The sequence below is a fragment of the Tachyglossus aculeatus genome, chromosome 15 (assembly GCF_015852505.1).
Source record: "Tachyglossus aculeatus isolate mTacAcu1 chromosome 15, mTacAcu1.pri, whole genome shotgun sequence".
NCBI classification, from domain to species: Eukaryota; Metazoa; Chordata; class Mammalia; order Monotremata; family Tachyglossidae; genus Tachyglossus; species Tachyglossus aculeatus.
Window position 1 is genome coordinate 17318416 of NC_052080.1, and position 22003 is coordinate 17340418.

The following is a 22003-nucleotide window of genomic DNA, read 5'->3' on the forward strand; positions in this document are numbered from 1 at the left end:
GAAGTCCACGGAAAACGTGGAAGAAGCAGACCAGGTTGGATTAATCACTCATTCAGTCAGTCAATCAATGGTATTTATTGAGCACCTACTGTGTGCAGAGCACAGTACTAAGCGCTTGGGAGAGTACAATCCAACAGACTTGGTAGATGCGATCCCATCCCATAGGAGCTTACAGTCTACAGTGGAAGACAGACATTAAAATAAGTTACAGAGAGGAGGAAAAAAGTAGAGCACAGGGATCTGTAATAATTATGATGATAATAATAATAATAATAAATTGTGGTATTTGTTAAGTGCTTACTATGTGCCAGGCACTGTACTAAGCTCTGGGGTTGATACACGGTAAGCAGGTTGGACACAGTCCCTGTCCCCCGTGGGGCTCACATTCTTAATCCCCATTTTACAGATGAGGGAACTGAGGCAGAGGAAGGGAAATGGCTTACCCAAAGTCACACGGCTGACAAGTGGTGGAGCGGGGATTAGAAACCAGGTCCTTCTGACTTCCGGGACCATGCACTATCCACGCTGTGATGTGGGGTGAGTATTAAAGTGCATAAGGGGTACAAAGCAAAGTGCATAGTCTGCGCGGAGGGGAGGGAAGGTAGGGGGAATGAGGGTTATGGGGAGGAAGCCTTCACTCAATCGTATTTATTGAGCGCTTATTGTGTGCAGAGCACTGTACTAAGTGCTTGGAAAGTGCAATTCAGCAATAAAGAGAGACAATCCCTGCCCACACGGGGCTTACAGTCTAGAATAGTAGCCTCAACCAGACTGTCCCCCAGTAAGGCGACCGTGGGGAGCTACCCTTCCGGAGGACGTTAAAGGCTCTTGAGGAGCTTCCTCATGGCCCCCAAGCTCACGCCCCGATACCCGCTCCCAAAATGGTTCCAATGGTTGACGTAGTTGAAGACCTTGTAGAGTTGGAGGCGTCGGGCAAACCCCGGAGCCTGGGGGATTTTCCTGTGGTAGGCGGAGAAGAAGGAGCTGTTGAGGCCACCAAACATGGAGGAAATGGCCAGATCGAACTCGGAATGGCCGTAGAAGGAAGCGGGGTCGAACACCATAGGGCCAGAGTCGTCTTCGGCCATGTTTCCCGCCCAGAGGTCGCCGTGCAGGAGGGCGGGAACGATCTCCTCATCTCCGAACAGCTCTGGGATCTTGAGCTGGAAGGCCAGACAGGACAGGAGGGGAAAGGTGAAGTGCAATCCATCGATCGATCATATTTATTGAACGTTGCCCGGGAGCAGACCGCTGTACTAAGCACTTGGGAGAGTATTCATTCATTCATTCAGTTGTATTTAATAATAATAATAATAATGACATTTATTAAGCGCTTACTATGTGCAAAGCACTGTTCTAAAGTGCTTACTATGTGCAGAGCACTGTACTAAGCACTTGGGAAAGACAATATGGCTGTTCATCATCATCATCAATCGTATTTATTGAGCGCTTACTATGTGCAGAGCACTGTACTAAGCGCTTGGGAAGTACAAATTGGCAACATATAGAGACAGTCCCTACACAACAGTGGGCTCACAGTCTAAAAGGGGGAGACAGAGAACAAAACCAAACATACTAACAAAATAAAATAAATAGAATATATATTTACAAGTAGAGTACTATATAACAATAGTGATCGTAGCCACCTCGGACATGGGAGTGAATCAATAAATCATTGGTCTTTATTGAGCACTTACTACGTGTAGAGTGTTGTACTACGTGGCTGGGAGAATACAATACAAAATAATTAGCTGACGTGTTCCCTGCCCATAATGAGATTACAGTCCAGAGTGGGAGACAGACATTACTCTGAATACATTTTTTCTACTATACTACTACTACTTTTACTATACATTTTTGTACTATATAACAATAGTGATCGTAGCCACCTTGGATGTGGGGGTGAATCAGTCAATCACTGGTCTTTATTGAGCGCTTACTATGTGTAGAGTGTTGTACTATGTGGCTGGGAGAATACAATACAAAATAATTAGCAGACATGTTCCCTGCCTATAAAGAGATTACAGTACAGAGGGGGAGAAAGACAATAATATGAACGCATTTTTTCTACTATACTACTGTATACACTACTATTACTTCTACTGTACATTTTTGTACTATATAACAATAGTGATCCTAGCCACCTCTGATGTGGGGGTGAATCAATCAAGCACTGGTCTTTATTGAGTGCTTACTATGTGTAGAGCATTGTACTAAGAGGCTGGGACAATACAATACAAAAGAATTAGCAGACATGTTCACTGCCTATAATGAGATTACAGTCCAGAGGGGGAGACAGGCATTAATATGAATACATTTTTTAAAATTAGGCAAAGTCTTCTCTTCCCCAAAGACCTGACTAAAAAAAGTGCCCTGGGGAAAAGGCAATGCTTCCCTCCCTGGCCACTCCCCTTCCTCCCGCTGAAAACTGTAATTTCCCATTGGCAACCCCCAGGCACTGTGATGGGTGAGCATGAGGCCCTGCCCTTCCTCGTGATGATGATGTGCCAGAATTCCTAGAAAGGTGGGCAGGGAGAGGCTGAAGAATAATATTAACAAACATAACTGCGGTATTTGTTAAGCACTTTCTATGTGCCAGACACCGGGGTAGATAAAGCATAATCTTACCTCACTCCTCTCCTACTACAACCCAGCCCGCACACTTGGCTTCTCTAATGCCAACCCTCTCACTGTACCTCGATCTCGTCTATCTCGCCACCGACCTCTCGCCCACGTCCTGCCTCTGTAACAGAACGCCCTCCTTCTTCATGTCCGACAGACAACCACCCTCCCCCACTTCAAAGCCTTATCGAAGGCAAATCTCCTCCAAGAGGCCTTCTCTAAAATCCTCTTTTCCTTTTCTTCCATTCCCTTCAGCATCACCTTGACTTACTCCCTTTCTTCATCCGCCCCTCCCCAGCCCCAAGCACTTATGCCTATATCTGTCGTTCATTTATTTCTATTAATGTCTGTCTCCCCCTCTAGACTGCAGGCTCGTTATGGGAAGGGAATGTGTACGGTATATTGCTCTATTGTATTCTCCCAAGCGCTTAATACAGTGCCCGGCACACAGTAAGCACTCAATAAATATAACTGACTAACTGACCGACCCCCGGCCTGGTTCTGCCCAGTTTGCCCAGAAACCGTCTCTGCCCATTGCTCTGCTTCCTTCGCACCCCCTCGGCCGCCCACGCCCAACCTAGTCCTGCCTCCCCTCGCATCTCAGGATCCCTGAGCTGCCCCTGATGGGAAACCCCATCCTCCCCGCTCAGAGACCTCAGCCCGGCCTCCCTCCCCACGACACATGGCTTCACGCACCTGCAGCTGAGACCACAGCTCCCTGGCTTCTCGATCTCCGTAATCCTTCTCAATCAGGTCCATCTGGATTTGGAGCCGCTGGCGAGCGAAAAAAGTGGGCCAGTCGCTCTGCCATTCATTCACCTGGCAACAATCAATCGACCTATCAATCAGTCATCTTTGCCCACATCCTGCCTCTGGCGCCCCTGAACGCCCTCCCTCTTCGTATCTGACAGAAGATCCCGCTTCTCACCTGAAAAGCCAAGAGGTCTTCCCTGACTAGGCCCTCATTTCCTCTTCTCCCAATCCGTTCCGCATCCCCCTTGCACTTGGATTTGCTCCCATTATTCCTCCCCACCTCCCGGTCCTCAGCCCCACAGCACTTAGGTACACATCCATAATTTATTTCTTTATATTAGTGTCTTTAACGCTTACTATGTAACGAGCACTGTGCTAAATCCTGAGGTAGGTACAGGTTAGAGAAGCAGTGTGGCTCAGTGGAAAGAGTATGGGCTTGGGAGTCTGAGATCGTGGGTTTGAATCCTGGTTCTGCCACTTGTCTGCTGTGTGACTTTGGGCAAGTCTCTTAACTTCTCTGTGCCTGTTACCTCATCTGGAAAATGGGAATTAAGACTGTGAGTCCCACCTGGAACAACCTAATCACCTTGTATCCCCCCCAGTGCTTAGAACAGTGCTTTGCACATAGTAAGTGCTTAACAAGTACCATCATCATTATTATTATTATCAGTTCAGAGACATGGGACAGCATGGCTCAGTGGATAGAGGCTGGGCCTAGGAGTCAGAAGGACCTGGGTTCAAATCCCACCTCCCCCAATTGTCTGGTGTGTGACATTGGGCTAGTCACCTCACTTCTTTGGGCCCCGGTTACCTCATCTGTAAAATGGCGATTGAGACTGTGAGCCCCCCATGGGACAGGGACGGCGTCCAACCTGATTTGCTTGTATCCACCCCAGTGCTTAGTACAGTGCCTGAAACATAGTAAGTGCTTAACAAATAGCACAATTCTTCTTCTTCTTCTTCTTCTTCTTCTTCTTCTTCTTCTTCTTCTTCTTCTTCTTCTTCTTCTTCTTATTATTATTATTATTATTATTATTAATGGGCCGTGAGCAAGACCCCTAAACTCTTCATAGCTGACTGAGTCCCCCGCCCCATGCTGCAGCTTTGGGTCACTTAATACTAATGAATGAATGAATGAATGAGTGAATGAGCGAACAAACTTACCTGGGGGATGTAGCCACAGCAGGTCACGGTGTGGAACCCAAACTTGTCTACGAACTTGGGCTCGGCGGCCCCAGCACCTTTACCTGGAAACAGACACAGTCGCTAGCCAGGGAAGACTTTCTTCATCTTCTCTCTTCCATCCTCACAATCAATCAGTCAATCCTATTCATCGGTGCTTAAGGTGTGCAGAGCACTTTGAGTGTTTGGGAGAGTTACAATAAATCAATCGGTGGTATTTACTGAGCGCTTACGGTGTGTACAGCACTGTACTGAACGCTTGGGAGAGAACAAAAAATGACTCGGTGGCAGATTGCTACAAGTCAAAACTCACCCATGCTGGGCAGCAGCTGCACAGGAGAGAGTCAAGGGCGGAAACTCAAGTTTACTGCGCAGAAGGAGGCAATGGTAAACCAGTTCTGGATTTTTACCAAGAAAAATCTATGGATATGCTACCAGAACTATTGCAGATGGAGGCGGGTCACTCCGGGAGAGATGTGACCATGGAGTCTGTATGGGTAGAAGATGACTCGACAGCATAAGGTAAGACCCCAGTGCTTAGAACAGTGCCCAGCACATAGTAGGCGCTTAACAACTACTGCAATTACAATCATCATCATCACTATTTTTATTATTAATATTAAACCACGGCCTGAGTTTGGATCCCGGGCCTACCCACGGTCTTTTCCTCCTTCTTCACCGTCTCCCTCAGTTTCTGGTTGTAAAGGTGTAAGTCGGCTATCTGGTCTCCGAGAGCAGCTGAGTGGCTGAAAGGGAAAAGAAAGCAATTCTGCCCTAGACCAGCAAAGGGGCAGTTAAGTGGGCAGGTAAACTGCAGCGTAGGGGCTGGCATGCGTTAGATGGGTGGAAATCAATCAATCAGTCAATCAATCGATCTTATTTATTGAGTGCTTACCATGTGCAGTGCACTGTAATAATAATCACGGTCATAATAATTATGGTATTAAGCGCTTATGATGTGCCAGGCACTGTCCTAAGCGCCGGGGTAGATACAGGCAAATCGGGTTGGACACAGTCCCTGTCCCACATGGGGCTCACGGTATCAAGCCCCATTTTACAGATGAGGGAACTGAGGCACAGAGATGTAAAAGTGACTTGCCCGAGGTCCCACAGCAGACAAGCAGTGGAGCCGGGATTAGAACCCATGAACTTCTGACTCTCAGGCCTGGGCTCTATCCACTATGCCGTGCTGCTTCTCTACTGTATTAAGCACTTAGGAAAATTCAGTCAATCAGTGGTATTTACTGAACGCTTACTGTGTGCAGAGCACTGTCCTAAGTGCTTGGAAAAATACAATCAATCAATCAATGGTATTAGTTGAGCACTTACTGTGTGCAGAGCACTGTACTAAGCATTTGGGAGAGGACAGTATAACAAAGTTGGTAGACACGGTTCCCTACCCACAGTGAGCTTATGGTCTAGACGGGGGGAGAGATATCATATAAATAAATCCATTTCCTCTATGTTCATTAGTGCAGTAGGGCTGAAGGAGGGGTGAATAAAAGGAGAAAATCAAGTGCAAGGATGATGCAGAAGGGAGTGGGAGAAGAGGAAAGGAGGGCTTAGTCAAGGAAGGCTTCTTGGAGGAGATGTGCCTTCAATAAGGCTTTAAAGTGGGGGAAAGGAATTATCGGTCAGACTTGAGGAGGGAGGGCGTTCCAGGCCAGAGGCAGAACATGGGCGAGAGGTTGGCGCGAGGCAGATGAAATGGAGGCACATTGAGAAGGTTGGCATTAGAGGAGCGAAATGGCTTGGAGTAGGAGAGTTACGAGGTGAGGTAGCAGGGGGCAAGGTGATTGTTTTAAAGACAACGGTGAGGAGCTTCTGTTTGAGGATGGGCAAACATGGGTTGGCTCCCCTTGCCCACCCTGGGCCCCGGCCTCGACCCTTATCCTTGGGTAGCCAATTTCGGGGAGCAAGCTCAGGAGGGAAAGGGCGCCCGTCTTGGAAAGCCAGTGCCCCGGGGAAGGCCTACCTACCTACCCAGGCTCCTCATTGCCAGGTACTCCATCACCAGTGCAGCTCCTCCTCCTGGCAGGGCTACCACCTTCAAGGGCTGGGGCACCCGCAGAATGCCCGTGGTCCTGAGGGCCTCCAGGCTGGCCACCTCGCCCTCAAACATCTCCCGGGCCTGGCGAGAGGGGCAGGGAGAGGAGGGTGTGAGAGCCGGGGCCGAACGCCCTCCCGACTGGTGCCCAGAGTCCATCTCTGATAATAATAACTGTGGTATTTGTTAAGCGCTTACTCCGTGCCAGGCCGCCCACCCAATGGATCCTATGAAAAGAGCAGTTTGAGGGCGGGACCCCTGAGAAATGAGATCGCTTGTGTGTGTGCAGTTACCACCCCCTTGGCCTCAGGCTCCTGTTGGCCGGACTGGGCAGTGTTTGGGGTGGGGAGCAGGGCGAGCTGGGGGAGGTGGGCATGGGGATTCCATCCTGGGGCAGGGGTCACTGTAAATCAGGCCAAGGGCCTTCAGGCCGGCAGGCAGGATGCATCGCCCCGCTGTTGGGTAGGAATTGTCTCTCTGTTGCTGAACTGTACTTTCCAAGAGCTTAGTACAGTGCTCTGCACACAGTAAGTGCTCAGTAAATATGACAATCTCCCCAAGTGAATTAGCTTTGTGTCCAGTCCCCTGCCCCCCCAAAACGTCCCCACCCGAAACTTGAGTCTTAGAGCAGCCTCAGCTCCTCCTCTCATAATAATTCATTCATTCAATCGTATTTATTGAGCTCTTACTGTGTGCAGAGCACTGTACTAAGCGCTTGCTTAGTAATAATAATAATTAATAATAATTTATAACGGTATCTGTTAAGTGTTTATTACATGCCAGGCACTGTACTACTACTACTAATAATGATGGCATTTGTTAAGTGCTTACTATGCGCCAGGCACTGTACTAAGCGCTGGGGTGGATCTGAGCAAATCAGACTGGACACAGTCCCTGTCCCATGTGGGGCTCACAGTCTTAATCCCCATTGCTCAGATGAGGGAATTGAGGCCCAGAGAAGCGAAGCGACTTGTCCATGGTCACACCACAGACAAGTGGCAGAGCCGGGATCAGAACCCAGGTCCTTTTGATGCCTGGGCTCTAGCCACTACACCATGATGCTTCTTCAAGGGACACTGGACAGAGGAGTGCCCCCTCCCCCCAAAACACATTGGGTAGAGGGGCATCCCTCCCCTTCTCCCCAACGCTGGATAGAAGAGCACCGCCCTCAAAAAACACACTGGTCAGAGGAATGTCCCCCTCCCCTCCCGCTAGACAGGGGAGAACCCCCTCCACCCCAAATTGGACAGAGGCATATTACCCTCCCCCCAGTGCAGGACAGAGGGGCATCCCCCCCCCCCCCCAACACACTGGTTAGAGGAGTGTTCCCCTCTCCCCCAGCACTGGACAGGGGAGAACCCCCTCCTCCCCATATTGGACAGAGGCACATTACCCTCCCCAAAAAACATACTGGACAGTGGAGTGTCCCCCTCCTCTCCCACTGGACAGGGGAGTATCCTCTCCTCCCCAAATTGGACAGAGGCACATTACCCTCCCCCCCAGTGCAGGACAGAGGAGCATCCCCCCAAAACACACTGGTCAGAGGAGTGTCCCCCTCCTCTCCCGCTAGATAGGGGAGTACTCCCTCCTCCCCAAATTGGACAGGGGCACATTACCCTCCCAACGCTGGACAGAGGCACACCCCTCCTTCCCCCACACTGGACAGAAAATAAATGCATTCCCCTTGCCCCCAAACTGGACAGAGTCCTCCCTTTCCCACCCCAACCCAGCACTGGTCGGAGGTGAGCCCCCCTCCCCAGGATTGGACCCAGGCATGCCCCTCGCCCCCCAAGGTGAGCCACCTGACTCCTGGTGTTGCTTTTCACGAAGACGCGGCCCCGGTCCGTCTGGTAGCCTTGGCCGTGGCTAATGCAGCCGCCCCCCGGGCTTCCAAAGGCCCGGACCAGTGACGTCTTCAGCTCCGATCTCAAGAGGGGCTCCATGGGCACAGCCACACAGGCCTGGGGGCGGGCACAAGGAAAGAAGACCAGCTGCTTCCCCCCCCAGCAGCTCCCCAGGGGTGCAGGGAGCTGGAGGTCCACCAGGCCTCAGCCAGCACCCTTGCAGCTGGCCCCCTTGGAGCTGGCACTGTTGAAGCTGGCCTCCTTACAGCTGGCACCACCGTCTCCCCTTCCCTCCCCTCCCTGTGCCCACGTGGGGATGGAGGCGGGGAGAGCCAGGAATGACGGGGGTAGAGATGGCCTGGCTTGTTGTCTGCCCAGACCCAGAGATCCGTTGCCTGTGGGCAAGAGGCTGGGCTGGCACCGGGTCCGGCGCCCCCTCCCCCGCCCCCCAAGAGATGGGTAGTTGGGTAGGGGGGTGGGAGTCCCCCTGGGGATGACCGTTCCCCTGGGTGGGCCAGCCAGGGAGGTCACTTTGCCTGGGCACAGATCATGGGTTGTAACTAGGTCTGCCCTCAGCGTAGCTCTTTATTAATAATAATCCTCCTCCTCAAAGTAATGGTGGTATTTAGTAAGTATCCACTGTTCTAAGCGCTGGGGTGGATAGAAGATAATTGGGTTGGATACAATTGCCTGTTCCACATAAGGCTCACTGCCTTAATGTCCATTTTGCCTCTGGCCTGGAACCTTCTCCCTCCTATCAGATAGACAATTCCTCTCCCCAGCTTCAAAGCCTTATTAAGGGCACATCTCCTCCAAGAGACCTTCCCAGACTAAGCCCCCCCTTTCCTCTTCTCCCACTCCCTTCTGTATCACCCTGCCTTTACTCATCCCCCTCCCAGCCCCACAGCACATATGTACAGATCTGTCATTTTTTTTTAAATATATTGATGCCTGTCTCAATACCCACTGTAAAATCACTGTAGGCAGGGAATGTGTCGCTTTATTGTTGTACTGTAGCATGGTGCAGTGGATAGAGCCCGACCTGGGAGTTAGAAGGTCATGGGTTCTAATACTGCTCTGCCATGTGTCTGCTGTGTGACCTTGGGCAACTCACTTCACTTCTCTGGGCCTCAGATACCTCATCTGTAAAACGGGGATTGAGACTGTGAGCCCTACGTGGGACAGGGACTTTGCCCAACCCTACTTGTTTGTATCCACCCCAGCACTTAGTACAGTGCTTGGCACATAGTAAGCGCTTAACAAATACCATGATTATTATTATTGTCGTGCTCTCCTAAGTGTTTATTACAGTGCCCTGCACACAGTAAGCACTAAATATGATTGAATGAATGAATAGGTTTTACAGTTGAGGGAACTGAGGCACAAAGAAGCGGAGTGACTTGCCCAAGGTCACACAGCAGACAAGAGGCAGAGCTGGGATTAGAACCCAGGTCCTTCTGACTCACAGGCCCGGGCTCTGTTTTAGTCTCCTGCTCCAGAGCTCTGCCCTTCAAGGGGAGCCCAGTTAGGGGTTGCTGAAGCTCTGGCTTTCTGCCCACCCTGGGGTCTTTAGCCCCCCCAAACAACACACACACACTTCCCAGCCTCTTGGAGGGAAGGTGGATGGGTGGGCGTGGGCAAGCCCTTTTGTAAGGGGTCCACAACAGCTGGCTGTAATCTCAGTGGCTGTTCTATCTTTCCCCGATCGATTAATCCATCAGGGTATTTACTGAACGCTTACTGGGTGCAGACCCTCCTAAGCACTTAGGAAAATTCAATACATAGATCTGGAAGAGATGGTCAGAGAGAATAGTTGGGGCTTGGGGCGGTGATTGACCGAAAGGGTCACTGGGCTCTGATCGTTTTCCAAGCTAATTGCCCATCCTATGAGTCGACTTAGAAACGGGCCTGGAGCTGAGAGGGTCGGCCAGGATGGGGTGTCCACTTTCCCTCAGTTTCCCCCACTCCCTCTCTCTGTGCTGACCCAGAAAGTTCTTCCTGGAACCGCCCGTGAGACTGCCCACCGCGATCGGTCGGCCAGTGGTATTTACTGAGCACTTACTGTGTGCAGGGCACTGTACTAAATGCTTGGGACAGTACAACACATTCCCTGCCCACAATGACCTTACAGTCTAGAGGAGGATTTAATCCCCATTTTACCGGTGAGGTAACCGAGGCACAGAGAAGTGAAATGCCTTGCCCTAGAGCACACAGTAGATGAGTAGCAGAGCCAGAATTAAAACCAGGTCCTCTGATTTCCACTAGGCCACACTGCTTCTCTTGGTGAATTCCTCAGGGCAGCAGGATGACCACAGCAGTTTCCAAAGCTTCGGCTCAGTGATGGGGGGGAATCAAATGTTTTTGTACGGTCAATGAACTCAATAAATAGCGTTGCCCATTGCCCTTTCCATGATCTGTCTGGCTACAAAGATCAAATCTGCTGTGCTGTAACACCACACTGCAATTCGGGATAAATGTTCTCCGACAGGGTTCTTGCTCAAATCTCGTCAGCAATGAAAGGCAGTGAGACACCCCGCTACTTTCTGTAGTCAGTTCTCCCACTTTTTTCTTGATCCCCAAGGTATCTTTGCAGTCTTGGGCACTTCCTGAATTCTACAAGTTGAAGAAAAACTTAAGCCAGGGATTTAGAACAGGTTCCCTCCTGTGGTTCTAATTTTTAAATTTTCTATTTAATTTTTAAATTAATTTTCTTAAGTGCTCACTAGGTGCGAGGCACTATACTAAGCCCTGGGATAGATACAAGTTAATGGGAAGCAGCATGGCATAATGGATAGAGCAGGGGCTTGGGAGTCAGAGGTCATGGATTCTAATCCCCGCTCTGCCCCTTGTCTGCCAAGTCACTTCACTTCTCTGGGCCTCAGTTACCTCAACTGTAAAATGGGGACTGAGACCATAAACCCCACATGGGACAGGGACTGTGTACAAATCTATTTGCTTGTATCCACCCCGGCACTTAGTACAGTGCTTGGCATATAATAAGTGCTTAATAAATACGACAATGATTATTAAGTTAATCAGGTTGGTCACAGTCCATGTCTCACATGGGGCTTACAGTCTTAATCCCCATTTGACAGCTAAAAGAGGACCAGAGAAGTGAAGTGACTTACCCAAGGTCACCCAGCAGACAAGCAGAGGAGCCGGAATTAGAACCCGAGTCCTCCTGACTCCCAGGACTGTGCTCTTGGTCTAGGCCATGCTGCTTCGCCTAGAGAGCACTCAGCTCAGTGCTTTTCACATAGAATGGGCTTGGCAAGTGCCACAATAATAATCATAAAGGGAGGGCCGGGGGGGGAGGGAGGAAAAGACCCGAGTCCAGGCCATGTCCGCCCCTCCAAGTCCGGGAAGGGGAGGGGGCGAACCCACCTGCAGACCCCTTAGAAACCAGAACCGAGGTGGTCTAATGATTCATTTATTCTGGCAGGGGCTTCGCACGCCGCTCCGGGTCACAGAGGGGTCTGTAAGCAAGCGGTGAAAACAAGCAGCCTGCGGACGGCTGGACAGGGAAAATGGGCTCCTCAAACACGCTTCCGATGCCCCTGGGTGACAGCTGCCACACTGCCCGCTCAGGGAGCTGGCCCTTCCTTGCTCTCAGGTCCCCCAGAGACCAAAGGCAAGATGTGGCCTAGCCCACCCAGGGGAAGAGGTGTGTGGTCTCCGGTCCAGAACTTCCAGCACACAGAGCCTGGACCCTGGTTCCACCCCACCTCAGCCTTCAAGCCCTCCACCCTCTTCCTCCTCCCTGACAGCCCCTTCAACCCCAGGCTGTGGGAGTCGGGGAACGGCTCGTGGGCTGGACGGGGCAACTTCCTGCGGGAACCAACAGCCCCCGAGGAAAGGTGGTCCCCTGTGACAGGAGGGAGGGGGCTGAGGCGACCCAGGACTAAGGATCAGGAAGAGGAGGGGGTCCCTAGCCTGGCTCCAGCTGGGAAGACCTAGCTGTCCTTCCCAGCTGGAGGTGCTCCTCTGGGTGGGAATGGATGGGCGAGGGGAGTAGGATTGGGAATCCCACAGGGAACATCAGTTCTGCAATACCCCCGGAGTTCCCTTCCGGGCTGCCCCGGTCCTGAGGGGCATTTGGGGAGGGGGGCGGTCTCTGCCCATTTTCCTCAGCGGTGACTAGCTGCCGCGCCAGCCTTAAGGCCGGGCACCTCCCTCAAAGCCAGGCCCGGGGCCGGCCTCAGCCCCGGGCCGGCGAGCGGCTCGGCTGGGTCGATCCCACCAGTGGGGAGGGGTCAAGGGATGGACCGCGGCGAGCGGGAGGAGCCGAGGGGGGCGGGAAGGGGGTCCCCCATCCGGAAGGGAGCCGATCAGCGGCCCCCTTCACTTGAGGAGCTCCCGCATGATGCCGAGGGATGAGCCACGGTAGCCAGAGCCGAAGTGGTTCCAATGGTTCAGGTAGTGGAAGAGCTGGTAGAGCCGCAGGCGGCGGTCAAAGCCGGGGGCCTTGGGGATGCGGCGGTGGTAAGCCGAGTAGAAGGCGTCACTGAAGCCCCCGAACATCCCGGCGATGGCCAGCTCGTACTCCGCGTGCCCATAGAAGGAGGCCGGGTCGAAGATGACGGGCCCGTCGGCGTCCTCGGCCACATTCCCCCCCCACAGGTCTCCGTGCAGCAGGGCGGGCACCACGGTCACCGCGCTGAACAGCTCCGGCAGCTTCAGCTGCAGGGGGTCCAGAGGCAGCCCCCCAGCAGCTTAAAGGACAGCCCAGGACCCGCCCCCCTCTCCGGGATGATGATAACAATACCGATGGTATTTGTTAAGCGCTTACAATGTGCCAAGCACTCTTTGAAGCACTGGGGTAGATACAAGCTAATCAGGTTGCCCCACGTGGGGCTCACAGTCTTCATCCCCACTTTACAGATGAGGCAACTGAGGCACAGAGAAATGACTTGCCCAAAGTCACACAGCTGATCTGTGGCACAGTCAGGATTAGAACCCGTGACCTCTGACTCCCAAGCCCGTGCTCTTTCCACTAAGCCACGCTGCTGGGCCTCAACCTCTCCAGACAACTGGACTCAGTTTTATCCGGGTCAGCTGTGAGACACCCCCGGCTCTGTGCCCTTTACACTGTTTGTCGTGGGCAGCTCCATTAGACTGTCACATTTTCCTCCCCCAAGCACTTAGTACAGTGCTCTTCACACAGTAAGCGCTCAGTAAATACTACTGATTTCACTGGCAAGGAACGTGTCTGCTAATTTTGCTCTTCCACACAGAATTAGTCCCCCCAAGCACTTAGTACAGGGCTTTGCCCGCAGCAAGAGCTCAATAAATACGAGTGAAAAAACGAATCCGCCGGTCTTACCTGCAGCTGAGCCCAAAGTTCGCGGGCCTCTCGGTTGCCCGTCTCCTTCTCCAACAGGTTTATCTGGTGCTCGATGCGCTGCTGGGCGAAGAAAGCCACCCAGTCTCTCTGCCAATCGTTCACCTGGAGGAACAGCGAGAAGGGGGGAAAAATTGGGCTTTTCAGGGGCCACTGGGTGAGAAGCCAAGTAGTTAGAGCACGGGCCCGGGAGTCAGAAGGACCAGGGTTCTAACTCCGGCTCCGCCACCTGTCTGCCGGGTGACCTCGGGCAAGTCGTTTCTCTGTGCCTCGGTTACCGCATCTGTAAAATGGGGATTAAGACTAGAAGCCCCATGTGGGACAGGGACCGTATCCAACCTTATTAGCTGGTATCTAGCCCAGGGCTTAGAACAGTGCTTGGCACATAGTAATCACCTAACAAAATACCACGATTATTATTATCATTAGAGGGCAGGGTTAGTTCAGCTTCGCCAATTAAAGGAGATGAGTCCTCCGCAGGTCTTGTGTTTCCACCCCAGCCCAAGACTTTCCTGAAGTCAGTTCTCTCCCGCTGGCTTATCTCAGTCAGTCAATCGTATTTATTGAGCGCTTACTGTGTGCGGAGCACTGTACTAAGCGCTAGGAAGAGGACAATACAGCACAATGAGTCGGTGGCTATTTGCAAGGGTCAAACACTAGAGAAAACACCCCTGTACCTTTGTCAGCCTTGGGCTAGGACCTCCCTCTTGCTGAAAATCCCCGGTCTCAAAGGAAAAGGATGTGGGGGGCGGACCATGCAGCTAGGTGCGCACACGTGTGCGTGTTTGGGGTGGGGGTGGGGACAGCTCTCACCTGGGGCAGGTACCCGCAGCAGGTCACCACGTCAAACCCAAACTGGTCCACGAACTGCAGGTCCGACTGGCCCGCTCCCTTCCCTTGGAAGCCAAAGGACAAAGCCCAGGGGCCAGCGGTTAGCGTCCCCCCGGACGGCCAGCCCGTAGCCGCCGGGCACTGGACCCCACTGAGCGGGCCTCTGCACACCCACTGCCCGCCACGAGAGAAAGGAGGGAGGAGGAGAAGGAGGAGGAACACGCTGAATCTCACCCCCAGGAACTCCAGGGAATCTCTCGCCCCCAGAACCAGGACTTAATAACAACACTGATGGTATACGTTAAGCGCTTACTATGTGCCAAGCACTGTTCTCAGCACTGTGGTAGATACAAGGTCATCAGGTTGTCCCACATGGGGCTCACAGTCTTCATCCCCATTTTACAGATGAGGTCATCGAGGCCCAGAGAACTGAAGTGACTTGCCCAAAGTCTCACAGCTGACAAGCGGCGGTGGCAGGATTAGAACCCACGACCTCCGACTCCCAAGCCCAGGCTCTTGCTACTAGCTTTACCTGGCCCTGGTAAGGCCTAGAAGTGTTGTCATCGGCATTCACATACACACAGACATATATACATATACATGTGTCTATATGTGGGTGTATATATAGAAGCGCTTAGTACAGTGCTCTGCACACAGTAAGTGCTCAATAAATACAATTGAATGAATGAATATAGATGTAGTCTGGCTCCTTGCCTGCAGTTAGGGCTCAATACGTTTGAGAAGAACAACGTGGTCTAGTGAAGACGGCACAGGCCCGGGAATCAGGAGACCTGGGTTCTCATCCCAGCTCTGCTACCTGCCTGCTATGTGCCCTTGGGCAAGTCACTTCACTTCTCTGAGGCTCAGTTTCTCCATTTGTAAAATGGGGATTCGACACCCGCCTTCCCTCTTATTAAGACTGTGAGCCCCGTGGGGGACAGGGACCATGCCTGACCTGATTAGCTAAAATCCACCCCAGCGCTTAGTACAGTGCTTGACCCATATGTGCTTAACAAACACCGTAACGATGATAATAATGTATTATTAGCATGATGATTATGATGAATAATAATGATAATAATGTACTGTTCTCATGATGATAATGACGATTATTCCATGCTGGAGAAGCAGCATGGCCTAGTGACTAGAGCATGGGCCTCAGAGTCAGAAGGTCACGGGTTCTAATCCCGGCTCGGCCACTTAATAATAATAATAATAATAATAATAATAATAATGTTGTCATTTGTTAAGCGCTTACTATGTGCCAAGCACTGTTCTAAGCGCTGGGGTAGACACAAGGTAATCAGGTTGTCCCACTTATCTGCTGAGGGACCCTGGGCAAGTCACTTCCCTTTTCTGGGCCTCAGTTCCCTCATCTGTAAAATGGGGATTGAGACCGTGAGCCCCACGTGGGACAAGGATCGTGTCCAACTTGATTTGCTGGTACCCACCCCAGCGGTTAGTACAGTGCACGGCGAAAGCAAGCGCTTAACAAATAGCACAATAAATATTATTGAGTGATTGACCGATTGCAGGTGGCTGTACCTCAGAGAAAACTCCCTTAGGACAAGGGGGTGACGTTTTCTCTGTGGACCCCCTCCTTGCCCACCCCAGGCAGCCGCGGAAGACTGGAGCCCCCCGCCCCCTCCCCGGCCCCTCACCCACGGTGCCCTCCTCCTTCTGGAGCTTCTCTCCCAGCTTCTGGTTCTGCAGGTGCAGGTCTGCCAACTGCTCGCCCAGCTTGGCTGCGTGACTGCCGGGCAGAAGAAAGCAGGGGGCGGGGGGCGGCGGCGGCAGAGCCCCGGACCCCGACACGTCGCAGCCCGAGACCCGAGACGGGCCACCCGCCCGCTGGGGATCACCAGGCTGGCTCTCCGGCCCCCCGCCACCTCGAGGCCTCCCCCCCACCCCCGAGGGTCCCACCCCATCCGGAGGGCCCGGCCCCGCGGGGGCCCACCTGCCCAGAGAGCGCATGTCCAGGTATTCCATGACCAGGGCGCTGCCGCCCTCGGGCACGTCGATGACCGTGATGGGCTTCGGGACTTTGACGGTGTGGGTTCGCAGGATGGCGGTGAGGCTGGCCATTTCGCCCTCAAACATCCTCCTGGCCTGCTCCGAGACAACCAGGGAGGGGGAAAGGGCAAGGATTCACGGAGGGAAACGGCTTTCAAGCAGTCACTGGTATTACTGTCAAGCGCTTAGTACAGTGCTCTGCACATAGTAAGCGCTCAATAAATACGATTGATGATTACTGAGCACAAAGTGCTGTACTAAGCACTCGGAAGAGAGGACAGGGGAACAGGTAATGTCTGTCTCCCCCTCTAGACTGTAACCTCCTTAATGGGCAGGGAGCATGTTGACCAACTCTGCTATATTGTCATTCAATCAATCATATTAGCACTTACTGTGTGCAGAGCACTGTACTAAACGCTTGGGAAAGTACAATACAGCAATAGAGTGCCAATCCCTGCCTTCCTCTCCCAGGCACTTAGTACGGTGCTCTGGTCAAGTCACTTCACTATGCCTCAGTTTCCGCATCTGCGAAACGGGGATAAAGACAGCATCCCACCTGATTAGCTTTTTACCTACCCTGGCACTTAGTACAGCGGCTGGCACATAGTAAGCGATTAACAAATACCATACAACAACAACGATTTATTGAGCCCTTTCGGAGAGCAGAGCATTGTACCAAGGGCTTGGGAGATTCCCGTTGTGGCCCGGTGGAAAGAGCACAGACGTGGGAGTCACGGAACCTGGGTTCGGATCCCGGCTCCGCCACTCGTCTGCTGCGTGACCCTGGGCGAGTCACTTCACTTCTGGCTGTCTCAGTTCTCTCTCCTGAAAAATGGGAATTCCGTACCTGTTCTCCCTTCTACTTAAGACTGTGAGCCCCGTGTGGGACCTGATGATCTTGAATCTACCCCAGGACTTAGTATTTTTTGGCACGCGGTAACCGTTTAAGGAATACCACAATTATTATCTTCTATTGCCTGCTGGGCGCCCTCGGCAAGTCAACTGAGCCACCCATCCATTTCTGGGCCTCAGTTACCTCACCTGTAAAATGGGGATTAAATCCTCCTCAGCCTGTGAGCCCTATGGGGGACAGGGACTGTCGGTGTAGCGGATACAGCACAGGCCTGGCAGTCCAAAGGTCATGAGTTCTAATCGCGGGCTCCGCCACTTGTCTGCTGTGTGACCTTGAGCAAGTCGCTTCACTTCTCTGGGCCTCAGCTCCCTCATTTGTAAAATTCATGCCTTCAATCATATTTACTGAGCACTTACTACGTACTCAGCGCTTGATGGGGATGGAGACTGTGAGCTTGATGGGGATGGAGACTGTGAGCCCCACATGGGACAGGGACTGTGTCCAACTTGACTTCCTTGCATCCACTCCAGCGCTTAGTACGGCGCCTGGCACATAGTAAGTGCTTAGCAAATATCACCTTTATTATTATTATTATTACCTTGTATCTACTCCAGGGTTTAGTACAGTGGCTGACGCCCTCCTGGAATGCCCTCCCTCCACACATCCGCCAAGCTAGCTCTCTTCCTCCCTTCAAAGCCCTACTGAGAGCTCACCTCCTCCAAGAGGCCTTCCCAGACTGAGCCCCCTTTTTCCTCTCCTCCTTCCCCTCCCCACATCACTTGTATTTATATTTGTACAGATTTATTACTCTATTTATTTTACTTGTACATATTTACTACTCTTTTTGTTAATAATGTGCATATAGTTTTAATTCTGTTTGTTCTGACGATTTTGACACCTGTCTACATGTTTTGTTGCCCGTCTCCTCCTTCTAGACTGTGAGCCTGCTGTTGGGTAGGGACCATCTCTATGTGTTGCCGACTTGTACTTCCCAAGCGCTTAGTACAGTGCTCTGCACACAGTAAGCGCTCAATAAATACGACTGAATGAGTAAATGAATGTCGCATAGTAAACAGGATCTAGAGAAACCCGGGAGGGACCCAGAGAAGTACTGTGCAGGGGATAGATAGCAACCGCCAAAAGCGACAAGTAAGCGGGATAATGGTCAGAAAGGCGGGAACAGTGGCAGTATCTGACCCTCACGGCCACCTCCGTAAACCATGCGTAAACCACAACCCTAGCCTTCAGCTGTGGGATAACAATAACACAAATAATTGCGGTATTTTTTCTTTGAATGGTGTTTGTTAAGCGCTTACTATGTGCCAGGCACTGTTCTAAGCACTGGGGGAGATTCAAGATTGTCGGGTTGGACACAGTCCCTGTCCCATATAGGACTCACGGTCTTAGTCCTCATTTTACAGATGAGGAAACTGAGGCCCACAGAAGTGAAGTGAGTTGTCCAAGGTCACGCAGCAGACAAGTGGCAGAGCCGGGATTAAAACCCATAACCTTCAGACTCCAAGGCCCGTGCTCTATCCACTAGGCCACACTGCTTCCCTGTTAAACGCTTACTATGTGCCAGGCACTGTACTAAGTGCTGGGTTGGACACAGTCCCTGTCCTACATGGGGCTCACAGTCTTAATCCGCCTTTACAGGTGAGGGATGGGGGCAAGGAGAAATAAAGTGGGGGCTTCGGACCCTTGCCCTAAATTCTGCAGCGTGGATCTCGAGGCCTCCTCAGGGTTGGGTCTGGGGGAGTGTAGACGCCCGCCCCAAATCCTGCAGCTCGGACCCCCTCAGGGTTGGGCCTGGGGGAGTGGAGACCCCCGCCCCAAGTCCTACGGTGCGGACCCCGGGATCCCTTAGGGGCTGGCTGGGTCTGGGGGCTTGGGGACCCCCGCCCCAAATCCTACGGCACAAACACCTGAATCCTTTACGGGCTGACTATAGGGGTGCGGGGACCCCTGCCCCAAATCCTCCTGCATGGACCCCTACAGGGTTGGGTCTGGGGACGTGGGGACCCCACCCCAAATCCTGCCGTCCGGATCCCGGATCCCTTAGGGCCTGGAGGTGTGAGGCCCCCTGGGTCCCTTAGGGTCTGGATCTGGGGGCTTGGAGCCCCCGGCCCCAAATCCTACAGCGCAGACCCTGGGATCCATTAGGGGCTGGGGCCGTGGGGACGCCAGGGTCCGTTAGGGGCTGAGGCTGGGGGTTTGGGGACCCCCGCCCCAAATCCTACAATGTGGACCCCGGGATCCCTTAGAGGCTGGGGGCGTGGGGACCCCCAGGTCCCTTTCGGGCTGGGGGCGTGGGGACCCCCGGGTCCCTTAGGGGCTGGGGGTGTGGGGACCCCCGCCCCAAATCCTACAGCGTGGACCCTGGGATCCCTTAGGGGCTGGGGGGGGGTGGGGACCCCCGCCCCAAATGCTGCAGCCCGGACACCTGTGTCCTTTAGGGGCTGGGTCTGGGGGCGTGGGGACCCCCGGGTCTCTTAAGGGATGGGAGCGTGGGGACCCCCGCCCCAAATCCGGCAGTCCTGACACCTGAATCCCTTAGGGGTCCAAGAGCTTGGGGACCCCCACCCCAAATCCTAGTGTGAACCCCAGGATCCCTTAGGGGCTGGGTCAGAGGGCGTGGGGACCCCGGGATCCCTTAGGGGCTGGGGGCCTTGGGGACCCTGACGCCCCCCGCCCCCTCCCCGGGCCCCAGGCCCCCTCCCAGCCCCTCGGCCCGCCCAGACCTGGGGTTTGGAGTTGAGTTTGACGAAGACTTTTCCTCGGTCCGTGCTGTAGACCCGGCCCTGGCTGATGCAGCCGCCCCCGGCCGGCCCCCCCGCCGTCAACTTGCGGGTCCCCAGCGCCCGCTGCAGCGCAGCCTCCACGGACGACATGGCGACGAATGCCCGGAGACCCCCGGACCCGCCCCGAAAAACGGAGGGACACGGGGGGCTCCGGGAAATGGGAGGGACGCCCCGGGCAACGGGAGGAACCGGGCAACGGGAGGAGTCCCCGTGCAACGGGAGGATCCGTGCAAAGAGAGGCCCCGTGCAACGGGAAGATCCGTGCAAAGGGAGGCCCCGTGCAAGAGGAGGGCTCGGGCTTGTACTTCTCAAGCGCTTAGTACAGTGCTCTGCACGCAGTAAGCGCTCAATAAATACGACTGATTAATTGATTGACTGGAAAAGGAGGCCCCAGGCCGCTTGTAGGCAGCGCGTCCCCAGGCAAAAGCGGAGGAGGAGGAGAAGGAGGTGGGGATTCCCCGAAGATCCCGCCCCCTCCGAGCTCCGGCCCCTGATTGGCTCCGCCTCCCCCAGATCTGGTCCCTGATTGGCCACGTCCCCCAGATTGTATCCGCCCCCTCAGAGCTCCGACCCCTGATTGGCTGTTTCCCCAGATCGATACCGCCCCCATGTAGCCCCGCCGAGCTCCAGGGCGCGGTTCGGCGCGCGGTCCAGCAGGGGGCGGTTCCGCCCCGTCCCCTCCTGGGCCCGGCCCCCGCAACGAGCTCCAGAGTGCAGTTCCGCGCGTGGTCCAGCAGGGGGCGCTCCCGCCCGGCCCCCGCCGAGCGCCAGGGCGCGGTTCGGCGCGCGTTCCAGCAGGGGGCGCTCCCGCCCGGCCCCATCCTGGCCCCCTCCCGCCGAGCTCCAGGGTGCAGTTCCGCGCTCGGTCCAGCAGGGGGCGCTCAGCGGGGCACTTGTTGAGCGCTTCCTAGGCGTTGGGGGCGGGATTAGAACCCAGGACCTTCTGGCTCCCAGCCCTGCTCCCGCTGATCTCGTGACCCTGGCCCGGCACCTTACCGGATGCAAAGCACTGTACTGAGCGCTTAAGAATTCATTCGTATTTATTTTTTAATAATAATAATAATAATGGTATTTATTAAGCGCTTACTATGTGCCAAGCACTGTTCTAAGCGCTGAGGAGATTACACGGTGATCAGGTTGTCCCACAGGGGGCTAACAGTCTTAATCCTCATTCTACAGATGAGGGAACTGAGGCCCAGAGAAATGACTTGCCCAAAGTCACACAGGTGACAAGTGGCGGAGCCGGGATTTGAACCCATGACCTCTGACTCCAGAGCCCGGGCTCTTTCCACTGAGCCACGCTGCTTCTCCAATAATAATAATTTTAATAATAATATAACCTGTAATAATATAATAATCTTAATAATAAGAATAGTAATGATAATGAATTATGGATGGTAATAATAATAATAGCATTTATTAAGCGCTTACTGTGTGCAAAGCGCTGTTCTAAGCGCTGGGGAGGTTACAAGGTGATCAGGTTGTCCCACGGGGGGCTCACAGTCTTCATCCCCATTTGACAGATGAGGGAACTGAGGCCCAGGGAAGCGAAGTGACTTGCCCAGAGTCACACAGCTGACAATTGGCGGAGTTGGGATTCGAACCCTTGACTTCTGACTCCAAAGCCCGGGTTCTTTAATAATAATAATAATAATGATGATGGCATTTATTAAGCGCTTACTATGTGCAAAGCACTGTTCTAAGCGCTGGGGAGGT

General features: G+C 53.3%; 2 protein-coding genes across 3 annotated transcripts; both read right to left on the reverse strand.

The window, feature by feature from the left end:
• Window positions 1-407: 407 nt before the first annotated feature.
• On the reverse strand, window positions 408-11898 carry FN3K (fructosamine 3 kinase). 2 transcript variants are annotated; one of them, XM_038757216.1, is made up of 7 exons: window positions 11833-11898; window positions 8407-8565; window positions 6537-6688; window positions 5212-5303; window positions 4540-4622; window positions 3319-3441; window positions 408-1163 (listed from the first exon to the last, which is right to left on the reverse strand). In XM_038757216.1, exons 2-7 carry the CDS (start codon window positions 8545-8547, stop codon window positions 819-821), a joined length of 936 nt encoding a protein of 311 aa, XP_038613144.1. In that variant the 5' UTR covers window positions 8548-8565; window positions 11833-11898; the 3' UTR covers window positions 408-818. The 2 variants fall into 2 exon arrangements, with proteins under 2 accessions (XP_038613144.1, XP_038613143.1); XM_038757215.1 differs by lacking the exon at window positions 11833-11898 and having other exon boundaries at window positions 8407-8667.
• On the reverse strand, window positions 11863-20677 carry LOC119937646 (ketosamine-3-kinase-like). Its single transcript, XM_038757214.1, has 6 exons — window positions 20228-20677; window positions 16578-16729; window positions 16282-16373; window positions 14603-14685; window positions 13772-13894; window positions 11863-13128 (listed from the first exon to the last, which is right to left on the reverse strand). Exons 1-6 carry the CDS (start codon window positions 20375-20377, stop codon window positions 12790-12792), a joined length of 939 nt encoding a protein of 312 aa, XP_038613142.1. The 5' UTR covers window positions 20378-20677; the 3' UTR covers window positions 11863-12789.
• Between the last annotated feature and the right edge of the window lie 1326 nt (window positions 20678-22003).